At 40.2% G+C, this 22844-nt stretch overlaps 1 protein-coding gene across 7 annotated transcripts in view; it reads right to left on the minus strand.

Annotated features, from left to right (window-relative positions):
- The window catches only part of ASPH (aspartate beta-hydroxylase), a 201655-nt gene that overhangs the window by 132344 nt on the left and 46467 nt on the right, over window positions 1-22844 (minus strand). For 5 of the 7 annotated variants that reach the window (XM_058668659.1, XM_058668660.1, XM_058668662.1 and 2 more), the window contains exon 4: window positions 1623-1730. In XM_058668659.1, coding sequence (XP_058524642.1) covers window positions 1623-1730 — 108 coding nt within the window. Of the gene's footprint in view, window positions 1-1622; window positions 1731-11466; window positions 12183-14713; window positions 14756-22844 lie in introns of those variants that run through there. The other 2 variants (XM_058668664.1, XM_058668665.1) reach the window with 1 other exon arrangement.

Genomic DNA, 22844 nt, shown 5'->3' on the forward strand with positions numbered 1-22844 from the left:
ATCGGCACCTCACATTCAGACCTTACAAGAATGGCCAAGTCACTTCATGTCATTAGATACTATTTCAGTAGCTAATGACAACTTCAGATTTTCATTGACTTTGAGCTCCATATTTCCCAAATGCTCTCTCTCCCCCCTGCTGGATAGAGGCAGAAGCCCAAGTGCAATCAGCTGAGTAACGAATGGAAAACATGGTAAGAACCCAACTGCACTTTCTGCCTTTAAACGTGTGACTGCTAAGGGTGAGGGGAGGCACTGGATGGCTGAGTTGTTGTTCACTGCATTTTTTTTATGGGTTACGTAACTGTGTATACAGAATGGGTGGGTCGACTCAAGGGCAAACAAAGAAGCTAAGCACTTAGACAAGAGGAAGTTTCACAAGTTAACACTCACAACTACTCTTACCAAGAAGTTGAAGGGATATGAGCTCATAATAAACCAGTGCACTAAAGGTATTTTAAAATTAAGGAATACTAGAAACCAAGGAGAACATATATAAGTAGGTATAATTCTAGAAAAATAAAATGCTCAAATTTTAAATTTATTCTGCTGGGTTGAATCCAAGTTTTCTTTTCTAAAAAACTTAGCAAAAACTATTTTGTTTCTGGAGCCACAGTATGACTATACCAATTTCACAAGCATGAATGCCAGAAGGCAATAAAACCTCCAAACAATATAGTGATCTTAAAGAAAAGGAAAACCAAACGTCTTATCATCAGGATGCCTCTTGAACCCAATTTTTTAACGTCCACTATTAATTTTTAGCATCCAATGCTATACCGAGCATTGCCAATAGGTGGCAGAATAAGACCAAATTTCGTAAGAACTGTGTCCAAAAAAAAAAAAAATGTACTTGAATTTTACAGTATCCAGGGGATATAATAGTAACAGATTAAAATTTCATATATCTGATTTCCAAACCTATGGGTGTAGTGATTACAGATGGACTGAATTAATCTATGAATCCCCGCAGGCGTAATTGCAGCCTCTCGTAAGGAGATGTGGGATATCTCGTTATAGCAGTAGGACCCTCATAAACACACTGGGAGAATAGGCGCCCACATCTCACATCAGGATGCCTAGGTTCCATTGCTGGATCCAGTTCCAGATGCCAGCTTCCCATCCAAGCAGACCCTGGGGGACAATTTCCTAAAACCCACATGGGAAACTTAGACGGTCTTGGCTTCTACAGGTATCTGAGGTATAAATCAGTAGATGGTCGGGAACTTCCCCTCGCTGGCCCTCAAATAATTTTTAAGTTGTTTTAATGTGCCAGGAACCCACTCTCTGAAGTCATGGGGTAAACAATGACAACAATGGTTCAGCGTCTATTTTTATTTGCAACATAACATAGTATAGAAATGTTGGAATTGCAATGAAGAAACACAGCCTTTAGTTCATGGCGTTCCTGAACGAAGGACAATGGTCTACGCCTTGGATTCTGGATCTCCAAAATTAAGATCATGCTGGGCAAATTTCACCAGGGAAAAAAAAAGAAGTATACTACAAGATTTCCAAAGAGAAGATAATGTAGCTATTCTGTAAACGAAGTGAAGCCAAGTCCACGCAGAGGATCAGTGCCAGTCTAAGATGGCCCCTGGTGAGACTCCAGCAGGACTTACCCGCCCGCAGGCGACCCGGCTCCTCCAGCTCATCCGGCAGCTCCACGTCCTCGGGAGGGACTCTCCGCTCCGAAGCAAAGGCTTCTTTAGCAGATCCTTCTTTAAATCCTGCATTTTTTCATTTACAAGGTTACCTTCAGCTTATTTACTTTTTTGGATATATTAAATCAGAAAAAAACAACACCCTCAAACATTGTCATCAGTAATATAAAGTAACTGACAGTGTTTAACACATTGGAACTGAAGTGGGAAAGTAGTTTCAACTTCATAGGGGCCTTTGACAGCTTCTCTAACATAACCTTTTACTTACAGGTCAGCAGAGAAGTTCTTGTTTGAATGTTCACAAATACCTAAATGTGCAGGAAGCAGCTCCTTGTGCGTTTGCTCTGGCTAACTCTTAAGCCCTGGACTCAGAGCTCATCAATGAGAACAGCTAAGATGCACTTGAACTTCCTGTTACCCTGTGCGCTCCATAAAAACGTAATGCTTCCCTTCACTAGCCCCCACGGGCTTTCAGGATGTGCTCAAAGGCACAAGGGAAACTCAACAGTTTCCCACTAAAAAAGACAGGCATTTCAATTGCCTGAAAAACTTACTCCTGCTGCATTTTAAAAAGGTTTCATTTTGGGTGGTAGTAGTGGGAGGGTGGGCGGGGATTCTAGTGCTACAGAAAGTTGAAAACACTAATGCTTCAAAATTCAGACACACAACACCTCTAACAGCTGGCTTTCTCTAACTCAACCTGGAGTTCTGTTTAAAATTTAAATTGTAAAAGAAATGAGAAATCTGTAACAGTGGAACACCAGGCCCTCTAATGGGAAGAAACATTGAGCTGTTTTCCATCCAAAGAGGCAGCTGAATTATAAATTCATTAACATCAGGTCACAGCTATTTCCAGAGGTGAACTTGCACAGAAATAATGCTGTCAGCTTTCAAGACATTGGGCTCATAATGCATCCCTTCCCTTAGATCCCTAGGAAGCCATTAAAATTTAACAAGAATACATTCTGTACTGGACATGCCATAAAGAATTAGCCCTGCAGGCTTTTATACTGGTGTGGTTCCTTATGCCCTGGACCCCATTTTTTTTCTACCCAAGGTGCTTTTGGCTCACAAATTTGAGGCAAAATGTTAAAAACTAAGTAACAAAACCAATTCATACGGTCAACTCAGTCAACAAAAAGTTTTCAAAGTGGATTTATTATAGTAAAAATAGCAAGGAAATCAGTGAAATAAACATTATTATGCAATGAAATAAGGTTTCTCAATTTTCATGTTTCTGGCTGCAAACAAAAGAACTCCACCTAGGAGAGGCTTGAGTCAGAAGAAAAGTCCTTCTGTGACTGCGTGGCGGGGGAGGAAGCTCTGGCTTTATGCTCACACCTTCCGGGTACCCCACGCAGCTTCTCCCCTGGATGACAGGACGGCCAGAAGCAGAGGATCACCCAGGCTCTGCCTCTTTCCTGGGCTTGAGGAGATCCCTTTTAGGAGTTCCCAGCAGTCTTCCCTTTCAGTGCTAGTCCTCAGAATGAGACTCACTTTGCCCTCTGAGCTGGTGAGACCACCAGGGAGCCACAGCTGCTGCAGCCATTAGTGCTGAATGAACGCAAGTCCACCGCAATAGCCTCAATGCAACTTTGAAAATAAGCCAATCCCCTTTAAACATCTTGCTTTTAGTTCTTTAGTTATATGCAGACATTTGCTTAAAAAGCTTACATTTAATTACTCCAATTTTACTTAAAACTGGAAATTTAAAAATAGATGAAATCAACCACAAGATCAATCACTCATACATATGGAATCACTTCACACATTACCTTAGTCTAGGAATTAACTTACTTTACTCACTGTAACCCTAATCCACTTGACACAACAGGAAAGCATGAAGGCACCACCTCCTTTAAGCACGTACGAGGACTAATTCTGTAAACTGCACATGAGACTCATTTGGTCAACAGATACTTACTTAGCAACTACGAATGTAGGGCCCTGTTGTATAGCAAACAAAAACATACAATATTCCAACATTGCAGAGAGTGCAATTTACAAGACATGAAGCATGAACTACTTTGAGTAGACTGGATAGAAACACATGCTGTGGAGGCAATGCAGAGGAGTGAGGCAGCAGGGAATGCCAAGGGGCTATCCACAATCAACAGGCGAGACTCTAACATCTTAACATCCCCAAGGAAACCCAGGTTGTGGCATGAGAGTCAAACTGGGTGAAGGGAACAGCCCACAGTTCCTCTTCCTGGGATGTGCTGGGTTAGGCAGTATGTGTCCCTTAGATATTCTGTGACACAGTGAGAGCTACTCCAAATTGAATGCATCATGACATGACTCTAGATGAACAGGCAGATTTCAGAAAGGGGATGATGAAAATGACCCAAAAATTATATGGCTGAAAAGGTTTCTAAGATTCCTGGTTTTAGAACAAATGCAGGAACTCTATGACTTCACTTTAACAATAAGTAAAATTCAATTAACGGACTTGTGACAGAAGGAAGACCCCCCAGCACTGTGTCACAGCAACATTCCATCTCAAGCACACTACTGCTGCTCCATCTTGGTTACCACAAATACAAAAAGGGAATAAAATAGTATCCAAATGGAAAGTTTTAAGGATTAAATTAGTCCAGTAAATACTGTCTTGACATATTTACTATAGAAAAATATAAATATTGCACCCACTTTCCCTTTATTTCATTTACACCGATTTAGTGCATTCACCTTCCCCACATATAGACATGAATTACAGGCAACCTCCATATTGTTAAAACCTATCGCAATTATGGAAGAGTCTTGGGTTTTCTTTTTTTAGAAATCTGAACGCTTTCTTCAACAGTGCACACTGTGGGGATATTTGCCCCCTGAAGCGGACCACCAGACGCCCGAGGAGCCAAAGTCTCAGACATTCTTGACAGAGAATGCTGCAGGAAGCAGACTTCCTGATGGGATTGCCTGCCGCCTTGCTGGCGAAGTGTGACTGGGAATGTGGGAGGCACCTCACTATCTCTTCCTCCTCTCTTACTGCTTGTGGCCTAAACGTATCTGAGAACAGTTTTGTTCTGTTCCTTTGCTTGTTAGATCTGTTTACCGGCATTGGTTCCTGTAACTCCTTTTTGCTACGCTGTTGTTTGAAGCCAGGTGATCCTTTCCCAAATTCCTTGTGATCTATCTTTAGAGTGGCTTGTATGCTATTGTTCAGTTAACAAGTAATTTTTTGCTGCCTGCTTGCCCTGCAAAAATCTTAGCATAAAGATGCCCAGGAAAAAGCAGTAATGTGTGCATTGGTTCATTTTGATTTTGCATCCCGTGTGTCCCGATTCTTCTCAGCATGGTGGTCACACTTCAAGTCCCAGTCCCCCCTAGGTGAAACTCCTAGAGTCCCAGTCCCCCCTAGAGGAGTCCCCAAAGCACACCAGGCTGAAGTGTTTTTAAATGTTCTGTTTTGTATATTTACCACACGTGTCTATTAATGTAGGTTCCCACTCCCAGTAGCGGGAGTCCATTCAGTCTGGCAGCAGAGCCAGAGACGGAGCAGGATGATGAGCATGGTAACAGATACATGCTCCTCGGAAGACACCGAGTGCAAACATGTTCCCTTCACTGGGTCATGCCAGACATACAGAAAAGCTCCCCACACAGAGCAAGGGCACAGTCTAGCCAGAATAGCAGGTGACGTTGGCAAGCGCTGCTCAGAAAATAAACTGTGTGATCTGGCCGCCTTCAGTGCAGATGAAGAATGGGGCATAGACTCTGTGTCAGGCTGCTCCCTACCTCTCCCATCTTCTTCAGAGAACAGCGCACTGGTTTCCTTCTGCGGAACTGTTTTCCCATCATTACTAAGTGGATAGTGGCCTGACCCAGGTCCTGTGATCACAGCCCATTCTCCCTCCGAGGATTAAAGATAAGCATGTGACCTCCGTCTGAGGAGGCCAACACTCTGGCAGAGACCACAAACGAACAGAGGGGCCCAAAACACTGTTTCTCTTCCTCAACCAGTAAACATCAATGACAACCTGGGGTTTACAATCACGTGAGGTAAATCAATATTTTGTCCATATAAACCAATTTGAATGGATTTACTACAAGTAACCAAAAGATTCTGGGAAATACTTGGCAGAAAATCTATTAAATATAGTCCTAATTTCCTGAGGTAGAAAAATATCTTTTTCCAGGCCCCGTGGTGTGGCCTAGCGGCTAACATCCTCGCCTTGAACACGCCGGGATCCCATATGGGTGCCGGTTCTAATCCCAGCAGCTCCACTTCCCTGCTTGTGGCCTGGGAAAGCAGTCGAGGACGGCCCAATGCAATGGGACCCTGCGACCATGTGGGAGACCCGGAAGGGGTTCCTGGTTCCTGGCTTCGGATCGGCGCAGCACCGGCCATTGCGGCTCACTTGGGGAGTGAATCATCGGACGGAAGATCTTTCTGTCTCTCCTCTCTGTATATCTGACTGTAATAAAATAAATAAATCTTTAAAAAAAAAGAAATAAAAAGAAAAAAAAAAGAAAAATATCTTTTTCCATAGAAACACAGTGACAAGAAGACACAGAAAGAGAGAGACAATGCAGAACCGGCATTTAGGGACCGAGCAGGCTTTTGCTCACTAGAGTAGAAAACCTCTGAGGGCCACCAAGTTGCTTCTACGGGAAGGTGTCTTCTGAGTACAAACTCACAGGTGGGTTTTTTAAAGGTTGGCTAGTGATAAAACTTCCCAACTTAAGATTTAAGTTTACAATGTACTAAGTACCACACTAACCTTCAGATTTCATCGTTAGTGTTTCATCATTAATGTTATGTGGTATGCTCTGAAACTAACCATTCTTGTTGTTTTACAAATACATAATGTTTTTAAGTATTTTCAATTGCCCCATCATCTCGGGAGGCTAACTCTGTGTCTAGTATACTTACTTCACAGGTATACTAGATTTCTTACAAAGGACTCTGGACCTGTTGACAAAAGGCAAAGCTGCAGTGACTCCAAATTTTTAACCATTTCATTACCGTCACTGTGCTGAAGCACACAGAAGCCGAGGCCCACGGGGTGCCAGCAGCCCCCACCAATGCAGCATCAGGTGGCTCTGACAAACAAGCTCAGCTGCAGGTTTTCAGTTCTAACAATACCAAAGCCACCAACTCCAAGATAACACTTTGTAGTGACATTCTCCGAATAATCAAATCTAACAAGTATTACCAAAGAACACAAACAGAAGCAATAATTGAGGACAAAGAAAAAAGACACCAAAGTCGGGAGCCACAGCCTAAGGCATCAGACTCACTTCACAGAAATGAGTTACCTCAAAACATGTGACATTAAAAGTCACTGACTTCCATCATTTTTCATGGTAGTATTTACAGACTTAAGAAATCATTGTAAGAACCTCTAATAGTACAAAACATTGTCAGTGAATTTGACCCTTCTAGAGCTGAGTCAGTCACAGGACTGAAATCCGTCCATTTCTCTACCAGTGTCTCAGGAGACGGGTAGGAGACAGGATCCATGCACAAGACCAACTAACGATCCTTACAGTACAACTGAAATTTTTGCTTAAAAAGGGGAAGGGGGATGGGGGTCTGGCCTCATGATTAAGGTCCTGCCTGGGCTTGATGCCAGGCTCCAGCTCCTGTGAATGCAGATCCCAGCAGGCAGCTGGAACACCTGCATTTCTGTGGCCCGTCTGGAAGACCTGGGCTGTGTCCCTGGCTCCTTCCTTTAGCAGTCACCAGCTCCAGCTGTTGTGGGCCTTCCGGAAAAGAATCAATGGATAAAAGTGTTCTTTCATTTGCAAAGAAATAAATGAATTGTTTTAAAAGGTAAGATTTCAGGAAGTTGATTACATGTCCTATTAGAAAGAATGAAGATTCATGCACAAACTAAATGCAGCACAGAGGTTAGACAACACAACAAAGAAATCAATGATGTAATGGTTTCAAAGAAAGTGACGTGAACAGTAAAAACTAGATTTTTAGCTAAATGTATATGCAATCAAATACTTACATAAGGCTAATTATCTTTATGAAAAGTAAGCTACTAAAATGTGAAATGTTACCATAGACAGTTTAAGAAAAATTCTGCCAATACAATTTTTAGAAATTGTTAAGTATTATCATACACCATATTTTAAAATAAAATATTGTCTTTGGGGAGAGGTGGGGAGAACCCAAGTACCTATGTAACTGTGTCACATAATACAATATAATTAATGAATTACAAATAATAAATAATAAAAAAAATTTTTAAAAAAAAGCAAAAAAAAAATAAAATAAAATATTGTCAGCAATACACAATTACATTCTGAATATTTAATATTCACTTGTGAGGTCTTCCTCAAAACTTATTCTGATTCCCTACTATTACTATTACAAAATTATGTCCCTGTTCTTAGTTGGTTTGTTTTACCCAGACAGGGTCATCTTTCCGTACTTAATTACGCTTAGGTAACAACACAAAGGAACAACCAATCACTTCCTGTAGTATTAAAGCTGATGCAAAACAAAGTGCAAACATAGTTTTGATACATTAGGTTACTAAGTTTTCAGTTGAATCTTAATACAGCTGGATAAAGTGTAACCTCAATTTTGAAAGAACTGTTGATGCTTTTTTATCTAAACAAAGGGGTGAGGGAGGGGCAGAAAAGGGGAAGAGAGAGATAAGACAATGAAGAAACTAATCAGGTTCCAGTTCCCAAGTGCTCTTGAAGCATCTTTAAAACATTCTGGTAGAAATGTTTTAATTCTTGAATGGTCCAAGCCAGGATGAAACTGAACTGTTTCCAAGCACTTGACTGAACAACAGATAATGCCTATGGGCTTAGGTCAATTAGGGTATTATAAACTGTTTTCACTCATCTGCTTAGAATTTCGGATTTCCGTGCTTTCTGCCCCAACAGTCTTTGTCTTTCAACAAGAGAAAATTACTAGAATTGTCCTAATTATAATCCTCTGCCCTTCTGTAAGAGAGAACAGTCCATAGAGAAAGTTAACTCCAAACATTTCATGCATAAACAAAAAGGCAATCCATCTATCTCAGCAGCAAGACAGAACACCACGTGTGCTTTTGAAAATGTCATAACTTGTGTATGTGCAATGAGGACCTGCTTCCCTTTTTTCTGTCCATTTCTTCATCAGAGCCATTCTCTTGCCCCAAGAACCCTCCTTCTTGCAGTCTGGCAGGGGAAATACCCACTCAATCCTTCTTAAGCAAGCCAAGACTTTCCAGCACGATTAAGGGTCACAGTGCCCACCACGCCCGACCCAGCTGGCTGGAATTCTTGCCCAGCTTCTCTCCCACAGACAGCCCATAAACCCGCGTGCTTGCAGCAGGGCTGAGAAGCAGCAAAGGTGTTGTTGAGGCCCAGACTCCTCTTTCACTCTCTACAGAGTGAAGCTGGGTAGAAGCCAGCAGAGCCAACAGGGGATGAGGGCTAGGGAGCAACACAGCCCTGATGACACCCTGCACTTGGTATCTGTTTGCTGAAGTCAGGAAACCTGTGTTTGCCAACCAGAGTCGTAAAGCTTACTTCTTATTCAAAGTGTTATTGGAATCCAAACAACAGAAAAGTCCTGCTAACCAACAACTGCTAAATTTGGGTCGAGTTTCTATCCAAGAAAGCTTCAGACTGGATTAAACAAAGGTATTGGATTATTTATTCTCTAGGATTTTATTCTTTGTCTGGATTTTAATAAATTATTCTACGATGTCCCCTTGCTGTGTAATACTATTGCAAATATTGGAATTCTGACCACCAAATGCCAGGTATTTGATTCCCACCAATAAAAGCTGCCGGTATGCAAGAAAAAAGTACACATGCAAACTACAGGATATATAGGTAAGTATGTATTTTCATATATTTTCATAGCTGATCTGTATAATGGAGACTAGCATACTGAGAAGTGAAGCTATGTTGCAGTATACATCTCTACTCCTGAATAAAAGGAGGATTCCCAGTGAAACTGTTAAATATACCAAGACGATACTAGCTTTCTACCTTTGTCTATACCTACAATGCCTTGATACACTTAAATAGCACAATGTTAGACTTGTGACAGTCGCTGAAGGACTACACTATTGTAATACACAGGGGGCAGCAGTGGGACAATTGGGGGGTGTGCAGGGGAGACTCCCCATGCCTATGGAACCATGTCGTGAAAAATTAAACTTTTAAAAAATTAATATATTTGCACTTAAGCTTACACATTTCTGCCTTGAAGTATCTGTGCAGCTTAAGCTCTTCGTACTAAAAAAGGAAGAGCCATTTTATAGAAATATTTGTGGCAGCATTCAGATATTTTATTACAAACAGGCTGTTCTCAATATCAACTGATTTTCTCCAGTCATCACACATAAATATTTCATACATACAAGGGCCAGCGCTATGGCATGGCAAGTAAAGCTATTGCCTCTGGTGCTGGCATCCCCTACGAGCACTGGTTTGAGTCCTGGCTGCTCTGCTTTGGACACAGAAATCACTAATGTGACTGTGAAAGCAGTAGAGGGTGGTTCAGGTTCTTGGTCCGTTGTACCCACGTGTGTGATCTAGAAGCTCCTGGTTTCAGACTGGCCTTGCTCCAGCCATTGAGACCATTTGGGAAATGAAGCGGCAGATGGAAGCTCTCTGTCTCCACTGCCACTCCCTCTCACCACTCTAAGTCTGCCAAATAAATAAATCTTTTTTTTTTTAAAAAAAATGGGCCCAGTGCAGTAGTCTAGCAGCTAAAGTCCTCGCCTTGCAAGTGCTGGCACCCCATATGGCGCAGGTTCCAATCCCGGCATCCCCTCTTCCCATCCAGCTCCCTGCGTGTGGTTGGGAAAGCAATAGAGGACAGCCCGAAGCCTTGGGACCCTGTACCCACATGGGAGACCTGGACGAAGCTTCTGGCTCCTGCCTCCTGGCTTCAGATCACCTCAGCTCCGGCTGCTGCAGCCACTTGGAGAGTGAATCAACAGATGAAGGTTCTTCATCTCTGTCTCTCCTCCTCTCTGTACATCTGACTTTCCAATAAAAATAAATAAAAAATGAAGGCACAAGATACTATAAGCCACTTACCGAAATATATTTCTTAATGAAATCGCATTTTATTAGATATCTTCTGAGAAGTTAAACTGATTTTTACCCAGATTTAAAATTTTCAACTCTTGAGAAATGGTGATAATTATGATACAATCAAACATGAACAACAGATGTCATACAATGAAAAGATAGATACCTAAGCTTCAAGGATGCCCCAATTTGAGGTCATGATGCCTTTCCATAACTATTCCGAGTCTGTAAAGATTTTACAAATCAGGGTTCTGAAACTAAACTTTTAAGCAGAATTTTCTTTTATTCGGGGACCAAATTCCATGTATCTGGCACACAGTCAATATCTGTTGGAGGACAGACAAGAAGGACCTGGAAGTGGTTCAAAAGGGAAGGATAGGGGATAGTTGGGAATGAGGGAACAGACAGGGTTGAAGGAAGGAAAAGGAAAAGGAAAAGGAAAAGGAAAAGGAAAAGGAAAGGACAAGACAAGACAGAACCCAGGTAAAGCATGAGGAATGAGGAGGAAGTGGGGGCTTGAAAGACCAAGAGAGCAAGGGATGGGGGCACAAGGGGAAGGGGAGGCAGCAGCTAAGCCTAGGGGATACCCACAAAACAGCTCTGGAGGAGAGAGGGATTAATAAATGCGGAGGGGAAGGAAAGAGCAAAGTGGGATGGAAGGAGCGAAGGAGGATGGGAGGAACAAAAGGAACAGAAGAAACAGAAAGCAAAACAGGGGGAAAGAGAGGGGAAGGAACACAATGAAAACAGAAACGACAACATCTTCTCTCCAGCGTGTGCACGCAGCACACACACACCTGGAAGCGACAGGCCTTGGGCCGAGAAACACCATTCCAAAAGTTAACAACTGAGGTATGCTTACTTGTTCAACCCCAATGAAGGCATCCAGAGAATATATTATCATTCAGAGTATACACATACACTTATCTCATTACATCAATAAATTAATAAAAACAGGAATTTTACATTAAAATTTAATGACACATCTTCAAGGCATCAGCTGTTAAAGGCATGAGACAATATATGTAAATTTCAAAGAATGTACTTGCTGAGCACCAATAAATACATTCCAGGACTAATTTACACATCGTCCCCAACTGGGGCAATGTTAAGTTTTCAATGCCTGTTTTTGTGGCCAATCACAATCCAGAATATTGCCACTTCCACGTTAGTTCTTTCTTTTCTGGATGTTTCCCTTTGCTAGGAGTGCATGTGTGGCAGAACTTCGGCTTTCCTTCCTGTCATTCTTCTCTCTGGGTGCCGGTTTACTGGGATCTTTCATGGGTGCTGACTTTCCCCTGTTCCCCTTGGTCTTTGAACTTTCCGCTTTCTCCTTTTCTCTGTTCTGTTTCACAGGAGGGGAATGTCTCCTGGATACTTCTAGAGCAGCCATTTTCTCACCCTTCCGCTCATCCTCTTTTCCTTTCTTTCCCTTTCTTCTCTCTTCATTCTTACTTTCCCTTCTTGACTCGTGTTTCTCTTTTTCCTTCTTGAGCTCTTCTTTAATGAGTTCTTGGGTTTTCATGATTTTCAATCAAAGGAAAACATGTTTACTGACAATATCTCTTAATTCATAGAGGAGCAACTTAGTGAAAAACTCTCTTAAGATCTCCCAACACAGGAGATGCTGGTTAAGTCACTTGAACAGGTATTTCTTTAATGTTGACTAAGAAATACATGCACACCTCCAGAACACAACACCTAGGAACTAGACACTAGAAACCTACGATCATGTTTCTGCAGCTTGCAAAGTATGACTTGCTTTGAAAATCCAATGTTAACATGCAATGCTATCAGAGTGAGTCCATCCCCAAAGGCAGTGCTTCACGGGGTTAACAATCACACTCCATGACTGTAACAACATAAGTAAAGGAACACTGGAAATAAAACTGAAAACTGTTCTTAATTTGTTTCCATGTCAAGCTTTTGGAAAATTTTTAGTTCAAAAAAAAAAAAAAAACTAAAACTTTGAAAATATCTAGACTTGCATTCTTTAAAACTACACAAATAAAAATGAAATGCAATTTAAATATCTTAGCTAGTGAAGTAGTATTTAAATAACAAATAATATTTTTTTGCTACTTGTATTCCACATTGTGCAATCAGTATTCCTTTAAGTATGTTTCCCTGTTAATGAACGGAAACCCACAAGCCAACAGATGTCTTTCCTATTCCAACAGAAGCATCAGCAATTAAATGGAATACACACCAATTTCTAAATCTCAGGTGAGACACTGCTTTCAAAGTGCTTTTTACATAAAGTTTAACAGAGCAGTTAGCAAATGCTTTGAACTTCCCTCTCATTAGAAAAGTATAACAAAAAATGTTTACTGTACAATGTACCTCTGAAGCAGAGACAAAGGAAATGAAAGCCTCTTTGAAAATGCACGTGTTCTTGGCCGTCACAGCCATGGAAAATTCACGTATCTCAGGCACACCAGATTTATGTGTTCAATGAAACATCTTCTGCCTTCTATCTTACTAGATAGTAGTCTTGATTAGTCAAAAACAACACAAAACAAAAAAACCCACATAGGATTTTTTCCTTAGTGAATTTCCTGGAGAACAACAGGAAATCCTTCAATCCTTCCTGAATCTTATTAAAATCCTGCAATACAGAAGCCCAGTCATTGAGAATCAACCACCAAGCCTTCATTCTACTTCACTGCTGTTTGTAAAGCAACACACTTGACATTTCAAAACAATAAAATGTGCAATGTCACCAGGATTGGTTCTGCACAGTATCTTAATAAAATTAAACATCTCACACTTGATTTACCTGTGAGGATTAGGATGTAAAATTGTACTTTATTGACCACTTATTTCATCATTATTTAGATACTAACAAATTGTCTTTCTTGAAATGAACTGGATCAGAACACAAATTGAAAATATTGAAATTTCCTAATATTAAAATACAAATCTGGGGCCAAGTTGTGGAACAACTAGTAAAACCACTTCCTGCTGTGTCAGCATCCCCTATGGGTGCCAGCTCAGAATGCTGGCTGCTCCACCTCGTATGCATCCCCTAGGGGTGCCAGCTCAGAATGCTGGCTGCTCCACCTCATATGCAGACCCCTGCTAATGTGGAAGCCCTGGCACCCACATGGGAGAGCCAGAGGAAGCTCCTGGCTCCTGACATCAGACTGGCCTAGCTCTGGCCATTGTAGCCATTTGCAGAATGAGCAAACTGATGGAAGATCTCTCTCTCTCTCTTGCTCTCTTTTGCTCTCCATCTCTGTGTGTCCCTCCCTCTCTGTTACTCTGCGTTGCAACTGAATAAATTTCCCTAAAAAAAAAAGAAGCTAAACATAACAAAATGACAAAGTGAAAGTATTATCTGTTTATGTTTCACGTTTTGCCAATAAACTACATGCAATATACCAAGTACTCCCACACACACATACACAAAACAAAAAGTTTGGTAAACCTCCTCATCTAAAACACGTAAATGTTTACATGTAGACAAAGAAAGTCATGGCAATATAAAATAAGGTTAACAGAGTAAGCTCTTAGCTTACAGATGATCATTCACAGGTATGGTTATTTTTAACAAACAGAATAAATTCCGTACCAACACTTTCATGAACCTACACTTTCATCTTACTGAAAACTGCAGGTTCGACCATGTTAGTTTATACTGTGCTCTAAGACAAAATGTCTTCAGAGCTTCCGGAGAAATGAAATCACTGAATGACTCATCTTTTTAAAGCAATAATTAAGAAAGTCAAACTAAGAAAAATTTTACACAGCAAAGTAGTTTACATATGTGTAAATATGTATAACAAATATGACTGTTATATACATTCTTAAATTAAAGATTATGGATAAAATACCAAGGACATGATTTAAGATTATGGATTGATGGTAGACAATTTTTCAACAGTCTTGGTAAAGCTGCTTGTGACTTAATGTGCACCCCAAAATCCAAAAGCAATAATGATTAGTATTAGTAGCTGCATTTACATAACACAGCCAAAAACTGTCATGCATATTCAAGCAATACACTTTAACTCAAGGCTAACTGGGAAAACAGAAAGTACCTTTAGCCTTAGTTTTTCTCTTGGCTACCCCACCAGGTCCTTCTGTTGGTATTTGTAAGATGAAAACATGTTATGAAGGGAAAATACTAAGGGAATTAAAAAATAAGTATCTACACAATAACCAAAATCACCTCTATGAAGCAAAATATTTAAATTCATCATAAAAACAATGCAACATGCAAGTTTCTTAGACTTCTGTGTCACTTTAAAGCCTTACTTTCACTATGCAGAAGACAAATGCATTTTAATCAGTTATGATTCAGTCTCACAACTTTCCTTAGGCCTAACTATCACTGGCAATGGCATTTCACACTTCGTTGTGGGCTGCTGCCTGGGCCACACATAATCTATGACAAGAACCAGGGGTGAAAGACACAAGACCTTGTTTCCTTACACAAAGCATGACTGTCATTCAAAACACCACAGCGTATTTTCACAGATTATTGATCTTTGCTATTTGATCAAGCACTGTTTTCTCCTGATGATTGCAAATTTTCTTTAAAATTAAGGGAATAAACAAGTGAAACCATTATGTAGGCCCATAACATCTGCTTCATTCTGTTTTTCATTCCTTTCATTCTATGCTGATTTCAACAGTTTTCTGTTTCCATGGTACAGTGTTCAGTGTGCTCTATTCCCAGCTGGCTGTGCTTAGCCTTCCACCCAACTGATCCTCCAATCTCCACATCACATACATGTTATCTGATATTTACATATCAGCAGACTTTCGAAAAAGGCCTTCTTAACAGCCAATCCTTTTTGGTGGCCCATCAGGGTGGAAAGTGTGGTCCTAACTGTTCATCTCCTGGAGACGGAGGTGGGGGAAGCTGAGAGACGGCTCCCTATACAACCCATTCTCCATGGCTAAGCCCTCTGGCATGAGTTGCAGCTGTAAACTGTGGAACTCTGTGTTTCCTGAAACAATACTCACACTCCCACTTCTGGCAGGAGGCACTTCACATTGCTCAAACTACCCTCCGTTCCTAAATTAACTCTCCTTTTTCTAGTCACAGCAGATTGGTTCCATCAAATGACGTAATGCATGGGAGAGCAGCAGTTTGTTGTCATTAAGGTATCAGCATTACCATTTGGGGGAAAAAGAGATTGTTAGTTTACCTTATACCTGACAAGGATGAAAAGAAGATGAATAACTCCAGAGCACTTACCATTCCTAGTAACTACCCCTGCCCAATTACTAGATATATGTAGAGAATCAAGTAAGCATGAGTGTGTGGCGAAGGGAGGTACTGTTTTTTCATTCTCACATCAACTTCATTCTTTTGTAAATTTATGTCAAAAGTAGCACACCACCTTGACATACAGAATGCTACTTTGGAAAAACACTAGCATTTATTTCAGAATAAAACATCACACCTACTCCTGTAATAGCATCTTGTAAAAACATGGGCATGGCTGAATATATAAAAATTAGCATAAAGTATTAAAACATAATTTTAATTTTGCTGACATCTCCCTAATGACCAATGCATGCTCTCACCTGGGCCCAGACTTTGTTAAAAAGCAGTGCTGAAAATCAGATTATCCATTCCCCGCCCCCACTTTTAGAACACAGTTTAAAAGAGCTACCTTGTTGACAAGGATACAGTTAATTTCTCTCACAAGTAGGCCAAAAAAAATTTACATTAGCAACAGATTAGTAAAACACTAAAACAGTAAGTACATTTATTTAAAACATTTCCATGTATGGTATACACGGTTGATACAAATGGGTCAAGTGCAATAAACCATTTAAAATTCAAAGTACCAAGTGAGGCAACTTTTTCTCAACTTAAAAAACACAGTCATGAATTTTTTTTATATAAAAAAGATCAAACTGATACTTTAAAAGTCAAAGAGCAGTTTTAGGAAGGAAAATGTGAACCAGGGTTTGAGAAGAAGGCAGCAGTGATTTGTGGAAGTTAAAAAATGTGCTGCAGGCCCTTGGATCCGTTAGACAAGCAGTAGTAGACCCATTAGGATGAGGAGACAATGTAGGCGGAAAGCTCACGAGGGTGTGCCATACTTCGGAGAGTTGGTGACAGATGGAGCTTCCCAAGACTCACAATGGGCAGAAAAGGAATGAACTGTGAAGGAGCTTATCTGAGTTTGTATATTTTGAAGGCTGGAGGAAAAGTAGGAATATCTGAAAGAAAAGGCTAAATTAGTGAGAGGGAAGAGATGGTAACGCCAGAAAAAGGTGCAGGAATAGGAGAAAGGTTAGCCTTCGAAACCTGAAGGTGCAACCTCTGGGAAACAGGGATTCCACTTACATATTCCATTGATGAGAGTAACCAATTGTTTAAAAGTGAAGACAGAATGGCCAGAGTTGCCAGTCTAGGAAAAAGCAGAAAGCAAAATCATCTCTATAGAGCAGAAAAATGAACTTGGAAGAAGGAAGAGAACAAAACAGATCTGGGAGGCTGGCTGCGAACACCTGCTCCAAGACTCACTCCTCTGCAGCATGTTTCTTCCTAAAGATGTCGTGATGTCCAGTGGTGCAGAAAACAGTCAAAAGTAACCCAAGACTTTTGCCAAATGAAGCTAAAAAACAAAAAGGATTTGGGGAGAACAAGTGGTCTTAGGAACAGCTCTTTTATTCCGATTCTTAGAAATAAAGTTTCAGCATTTGAATCTACAGATGATAGAAACTGACCTTGCAGTGCCAAAAATCAACAAGCATGCCCTACTTTCCTTCTTTTCTCTGTTTATTATGTACCCAGTACTCAGACAGAGAAGACGGGGGGGGGGGGGGGGTGGGTGCTGAATCTCAGCAAACAAAACTGACGGCAGCGTGATGACTTTCAAAAATAGATTCTAAGCAGTATGGAGAATATTCCATCAAGTAGATTTTAAAAAGAAGCATTTTGGCGATTTGTAATCCATTTGGACAGAAGCTGCTTTTACTGATGGAACCTCTTTCAAATTAAGCTGTTAGAATGCGGTAAAAGCCAAAGAGAATGGCAAAAATGTTTCATCATCCGTCATTCATCTACTTTTCAACCTTGTATTCCCATCTGGTTGTTTTATGGGTGTTACTGCTAGCTGTGGTGACTCTGGGAATTGTTCACAGCAAGTTTTATGGTCTTCAAGAATATTGCTTCTGGGGCCTTGCAGCATGGCCTAGCAGCTAAAGTCCTCGCCTTGAAAGCCCCGGGAACCCATATGGGTGCAGGTTCTAATCCCGGTTGCTCCACTTCCCATCCAGCTCCCTGCTTGTGGCCTGGGAAAGCAGTGGAGGATGGCCCAAAGCCTTAGGATCCTGCACCTGCATGGGAGACCTGGAAGAGCCCCTGGCTCCTGGCTTCAGATTGGTGGAGCACTGGCCATTGCAGTCACTCGGGGAGTGAATCATTGGACGGAAGATCCTTGCCTCTCCTCCTCTGTCTGTCTCTCTGTCTCTCTCTCTCTCTATATATATATATATGACTTTGCAATAAAAATAATAAGTCTTTAAAAAAAAAAAAGTATTGCTTCTGAGGTCAGCACTGCATGTAGCACAGTGGGCTAAGCATTCCATTTGAGTGACCATTTAAGTCCTGGGAGCCCTAGTCCCACTTCAACACACCTGTGAAAGCAGTGAAAAATGGTCCCAGTGCTTGGGCCCCTGCTACTCACGCAGGAAACTGAGATGAGTTCCTGGATCCTGGCTTCTGCCTAGTCCAACCTCAGCTGTTGCAGCCATCTGGCGAGTAATTTGGCAGTAATTTTTCCTCTTCCCCACCCCTTCCTTTCATCCCCTTCCCTTTGTCCTTCCCTTTCTATAAATAAGGAGAGGCCCTCCAAATAAATAAGTCTTCAAAAAGAATCCTTGCTTAAGTCAATTTATACTACTATGGCAATTGCCTCAGAGCCACTACCTCAAGCACATTTTCAAAATCAGATGGATTTTATGAAATCAAAATGTTTGAGTCAGACAGCCAGTGTTTGGACCTATGATGCCAAAACATGCAACAGGTAACAACTTCAGACAACTGGCTCCATGACTAATTGCCACATAGCTATCACAGACTTTTCAACACTGTGTCCAGGACTGGTCAGCTGGTATCACACACAAGATTTCAGTCACTCCCATGGTCCCTGGTTGTTGAGACTCTGTGCCTTAGTTTCTTCCTCCTTCCCAAATTAGAACATTGTGATCATTTCTCCATTGAAAACATGGAGCAGAAACAGTTTCCAAATACCTACCCTACGTCTTGTGAGTTTGGCAGACTCTAGCTCTGCAACCAATGTCTAGTCTTGGGCTAAAATACAACCAGAAATCTACACCAACTTCTTTTTCATGTTTAAATTCCTAAAGAAACAAAAATATTATATATATTTTTGGAAAGCACATTATAAATTACCAACCCTCTATGAGTGAGTAGAGAGGGAAGGGGAGGGTCAGAACTCGAAAAGAAGAGGAAGGTTATATATCCAACTGAGAGGATGAGTGAGCATTCAAATACACGTCACAGTGCAAAGATCACTTGAAGACCTTTGTTAGCACAAGCTGATTTGCTTTGTGAATTCCAAAATGCATTTCTCTTGCCAAAAGCAAGTTCAATAATCCCTCACTTCTTTCAGTTGGTGCAAAGAATAGTTGAGAAAGCTCATTAAGACAGCATATGATGATATTCTTAACAGACTAAACAATATCATATACTGCACTCAGCTTTAAAAAGGAATTCAAATAAAGCTTAAGGTCCGATTCTTTCAACAACTGCACAATGCAGTTCATATCTGCGCCCAAATATTACATGGCTATACCAAACAACGACAGAGGCAAAGAATTGAGCACACCTGTCCCATCAACCAACTTCCAAAAATAAGGCTGTATTTCTTGCTAAGTTTTCTCACTAAGTGTTCCCAAGATGCACTGTGACAAAGAGGATTCCACAGCTCCAATCACAAACAATGTCTTGTAGTTTTCATGGACTTAAGTAGCTAGCTGAAAGCATATTCAAAGAGCAAGACTGAGTATCATGCCCCCAAGGGTATAACTGCCATGAGATCAATAGCTAAGCACTTATCTGTTTTTACAGTTCTCTAAAGTTAGAAACATTGAGCTCAAGAAGTGACACTGTTTGATCTAACTGTAAACAGAAGAAACCAGAGTTTAAGAAGCAAAAAAAAATTTCTTCTATGTCTGGATAGCACTCTGCAAAGACAAAGGTCATCTGCAAATAAAAGAAGCCAGCAGGAGAGCCCAGGATTCCACTGTGTCGCCAGATACTGGATCTCTGCAGGTGCATGTACGGCTGACAGCTGGTTGGAGGCAGTTGGCAAGAACAGCACTGCCAACACTCTTTTCCAACTGACCTTCAACCACCATGCTTGCCCCCGAGGGAAACCAGTGAGGAAAGCAGCAAAAATGCAGGAAAACAATCTCCTTCCAGGGTGCCACTGCTTTGTTTTTGCAAAACTCAGTGCCAGTCCCATGGAACAGTCATGTGCAGAAGTGAGGAACACAGCTGTGAGTATATCACATGGCCTCTCAATTCCCTGTATGGTCCACTGAAATTGCTAATTGTTCAAAACTTAAAACACCTAATAACACATGACTTAAATACTGTAAGTATAACCAAGTAAATATGCAGGGTTCAATTTTGGCACTTTTAAGTAAATTTTCTGGTTTAAAAGCCATGAGACAGGAAAACATTTATTGTATGAAACAGGCAACTACAAAATATTTAGAAAATTAAGATTTACATATAAAGCCAATTAAGACTTAGGTTGAGTTACGTAGATCAGCTTCAAGGTTGTTTACACCACAATATTGCAAACAGCCTTACATTTTCTCATTTACACACAGCCTTAGGCCCAAGTTGAAGGAAGTCACAGAATTCAGGGGTTCATTGGCTACCTGTCCTTTTCCTCATTGGAAGCTTTTCAAAGGGGCTGAGGAGAAGTGGTACAGAATAATGTCCAATGATTATCTTGCTTTCTGCCTTAAAATACAGCATAATTAATTTCTGTGTATAAAACATGTATTAGTATCATGACCAACAAGAGAGGAGGGAAGGCTGGTGAGAAATTAATGATTCCAAGCATTTTTCACACACACATTTAATTATTTACTTCTCATAAATCTCTCAAACATCTTATGGAGTTAATAGCCATAATACAATAACAATTAAAATTGTTTTTAAAGATACATCTCAGACATTTTAAGTGTATTTCATTTAGGAGGGAAGCATAACTAACTTGGTACTGAAATCCAATGACCTCTGCCATTTTACATTACTCAAGTTCACAATAAACACTGGCAAACTTCCAGAAAGAACACTATTAAATGATACCATTTGTGGCAGAAACTTTTCTAAGAGATGGCTTAGCTGAAGTGCTACACTATCTGGAAAATAGAAGTTTCTAGTGCCAGAAACATTAACAAAATAAAATCTGTTTCTTGAACAATGAGGACAAGACAAGCTACGTTTTAATTGCCATCCCGGCTGTTAAAGGCCACTATACAACGTACAACATGTGCTTTTGTATACAAAAGTACCTGGAGAATGCTTGCAGTTAATAATGGCTATACCATGTTTGCTGACCCCTGGAAATGGTAGGAACAGGGGATGTGTGTCCTGTGTACTGACTCCAGAATTTAACTTTTCAGACTCTTTTTGTTGTAGCCTACAAGAGTGACTGATAATAATGGGGGGAAAACTCTGTCATAATCCTCTCAAACAGATGAACACAACAAACCAAGTTAGATAAATACAGAAAAACAAGAAGTTGTTATTGTTAAAGTGTTTAAACATGCAAACATTTTCAAGTCATAAACTCTTTGAGGAAACAAAGTGCAGAAAATTTCCTGAGAAGCTCAAAGTGACTTATAAACATGAAATCCCACTCCAACACAGAGTGACAGAAACTGAAGGCTGGCCTCAAGCCCTGGCCTTTTCAAGCCAAAACAGATTGACCTGACAGTAATATGAGAAAAAAAAAAAAAATCACTGGATTTCACACTTCTTATTTAGACAAAACAATTGTTTTTGACGTATTGACATTCATTTTACGGAAACTTATTTAAACATGCTTGTTGCCTGTAAGGTTTTCTAATGGGAAAAATGCATCTCTCTAATAAATTCATTTATAAATCTAAAAATCATATGCACGTATCCAAGCCAAAATTGGTAGTAAGTTAATACAGGAAAAAATAGAAAAGACTTTAATTTAGGATCAATAACTTTAATATACAACATTTTTAAGATACATATTCACACTTTCCCTTTCATATGTCAACTAAAAAAATACAAATTATTTAGTCTGAATGTCTATTTGAAAATAAAATTAAAAATAAATTTGGCTTTCATAAGCAGAAATATTCAGACATCCTATTATCTGAACACATTAACTTAATTACCCTAAGGTAAAAATAAGGGATTGCTTTAAAATTATGTCAAAAGCACCATTAATACAAATTTTTACATTGAAACTTGTGTGAGCCTATCGGACAAGTCAGTTAATCCAAAAACAATCACAAAGAAAATATCAGCTTTTGAAAGAACACCATTATACACAGACATGTTAAGGATCAACAGAAAAGCATTTAAGTCACGAATCATGCAGGAAATCTTTGTATGATTAAGTCCAACAGTATCATTCTCATTAATGTGTTAGAAAGACAAGCATCAAAGGTTAATCACAACACAAACTGCTATTGTTAGGCTTCCAAACTTAGTTCAGTGAATACATAAGTCAAAATAAAACAACACAGAAATCAACTATTCCCCCATGAAAATCAACTTCAATGCATTTTGCAGATGATGGCAACAATAAAGAATGCCATTTTCCTCACTAAAAGTGAAGGCAGTTGAGCAACGGACTAGCCAGGAGCCATACTGGGCAAGGTTCATTTTGACTGTGCATTCAGAGTATGCACTACACAGTCAAGCTGTGCATAAGCAAGGGATGAAATGAAAAAGGACACTGCTTAGGGTTTTTGTAAACCCACGGTTTCCTTTCCTGCATCATAGTTACTGGTTATGTAAATCCAAAATGACGCAAGTCTTGCCCTGAACCCCTTCGTTCTGTGACGTACCATCAACACCATCTGCAATGTCGCTTTCTTCTTCTTCTTCTTCTTCTAGCATTTCAAAAGGAGTCATTATATCATAGAGAAACGAGAGGAAACCATAAAACCAATCTG

Source organism: Ochotona princeps, chromosome 9, assembly GCF_030435755.1.
Source record: "Ochotona princeps isolate mOchPri1 chromosome 9, mOchPri1.hap1, whole genome shotgun sequence".
NCBI lineage: Eukaryota > Metazoa > Chordata > Mammalia > Lagomorpha > Ochotonidae > Ochotona > Ochotona princeps.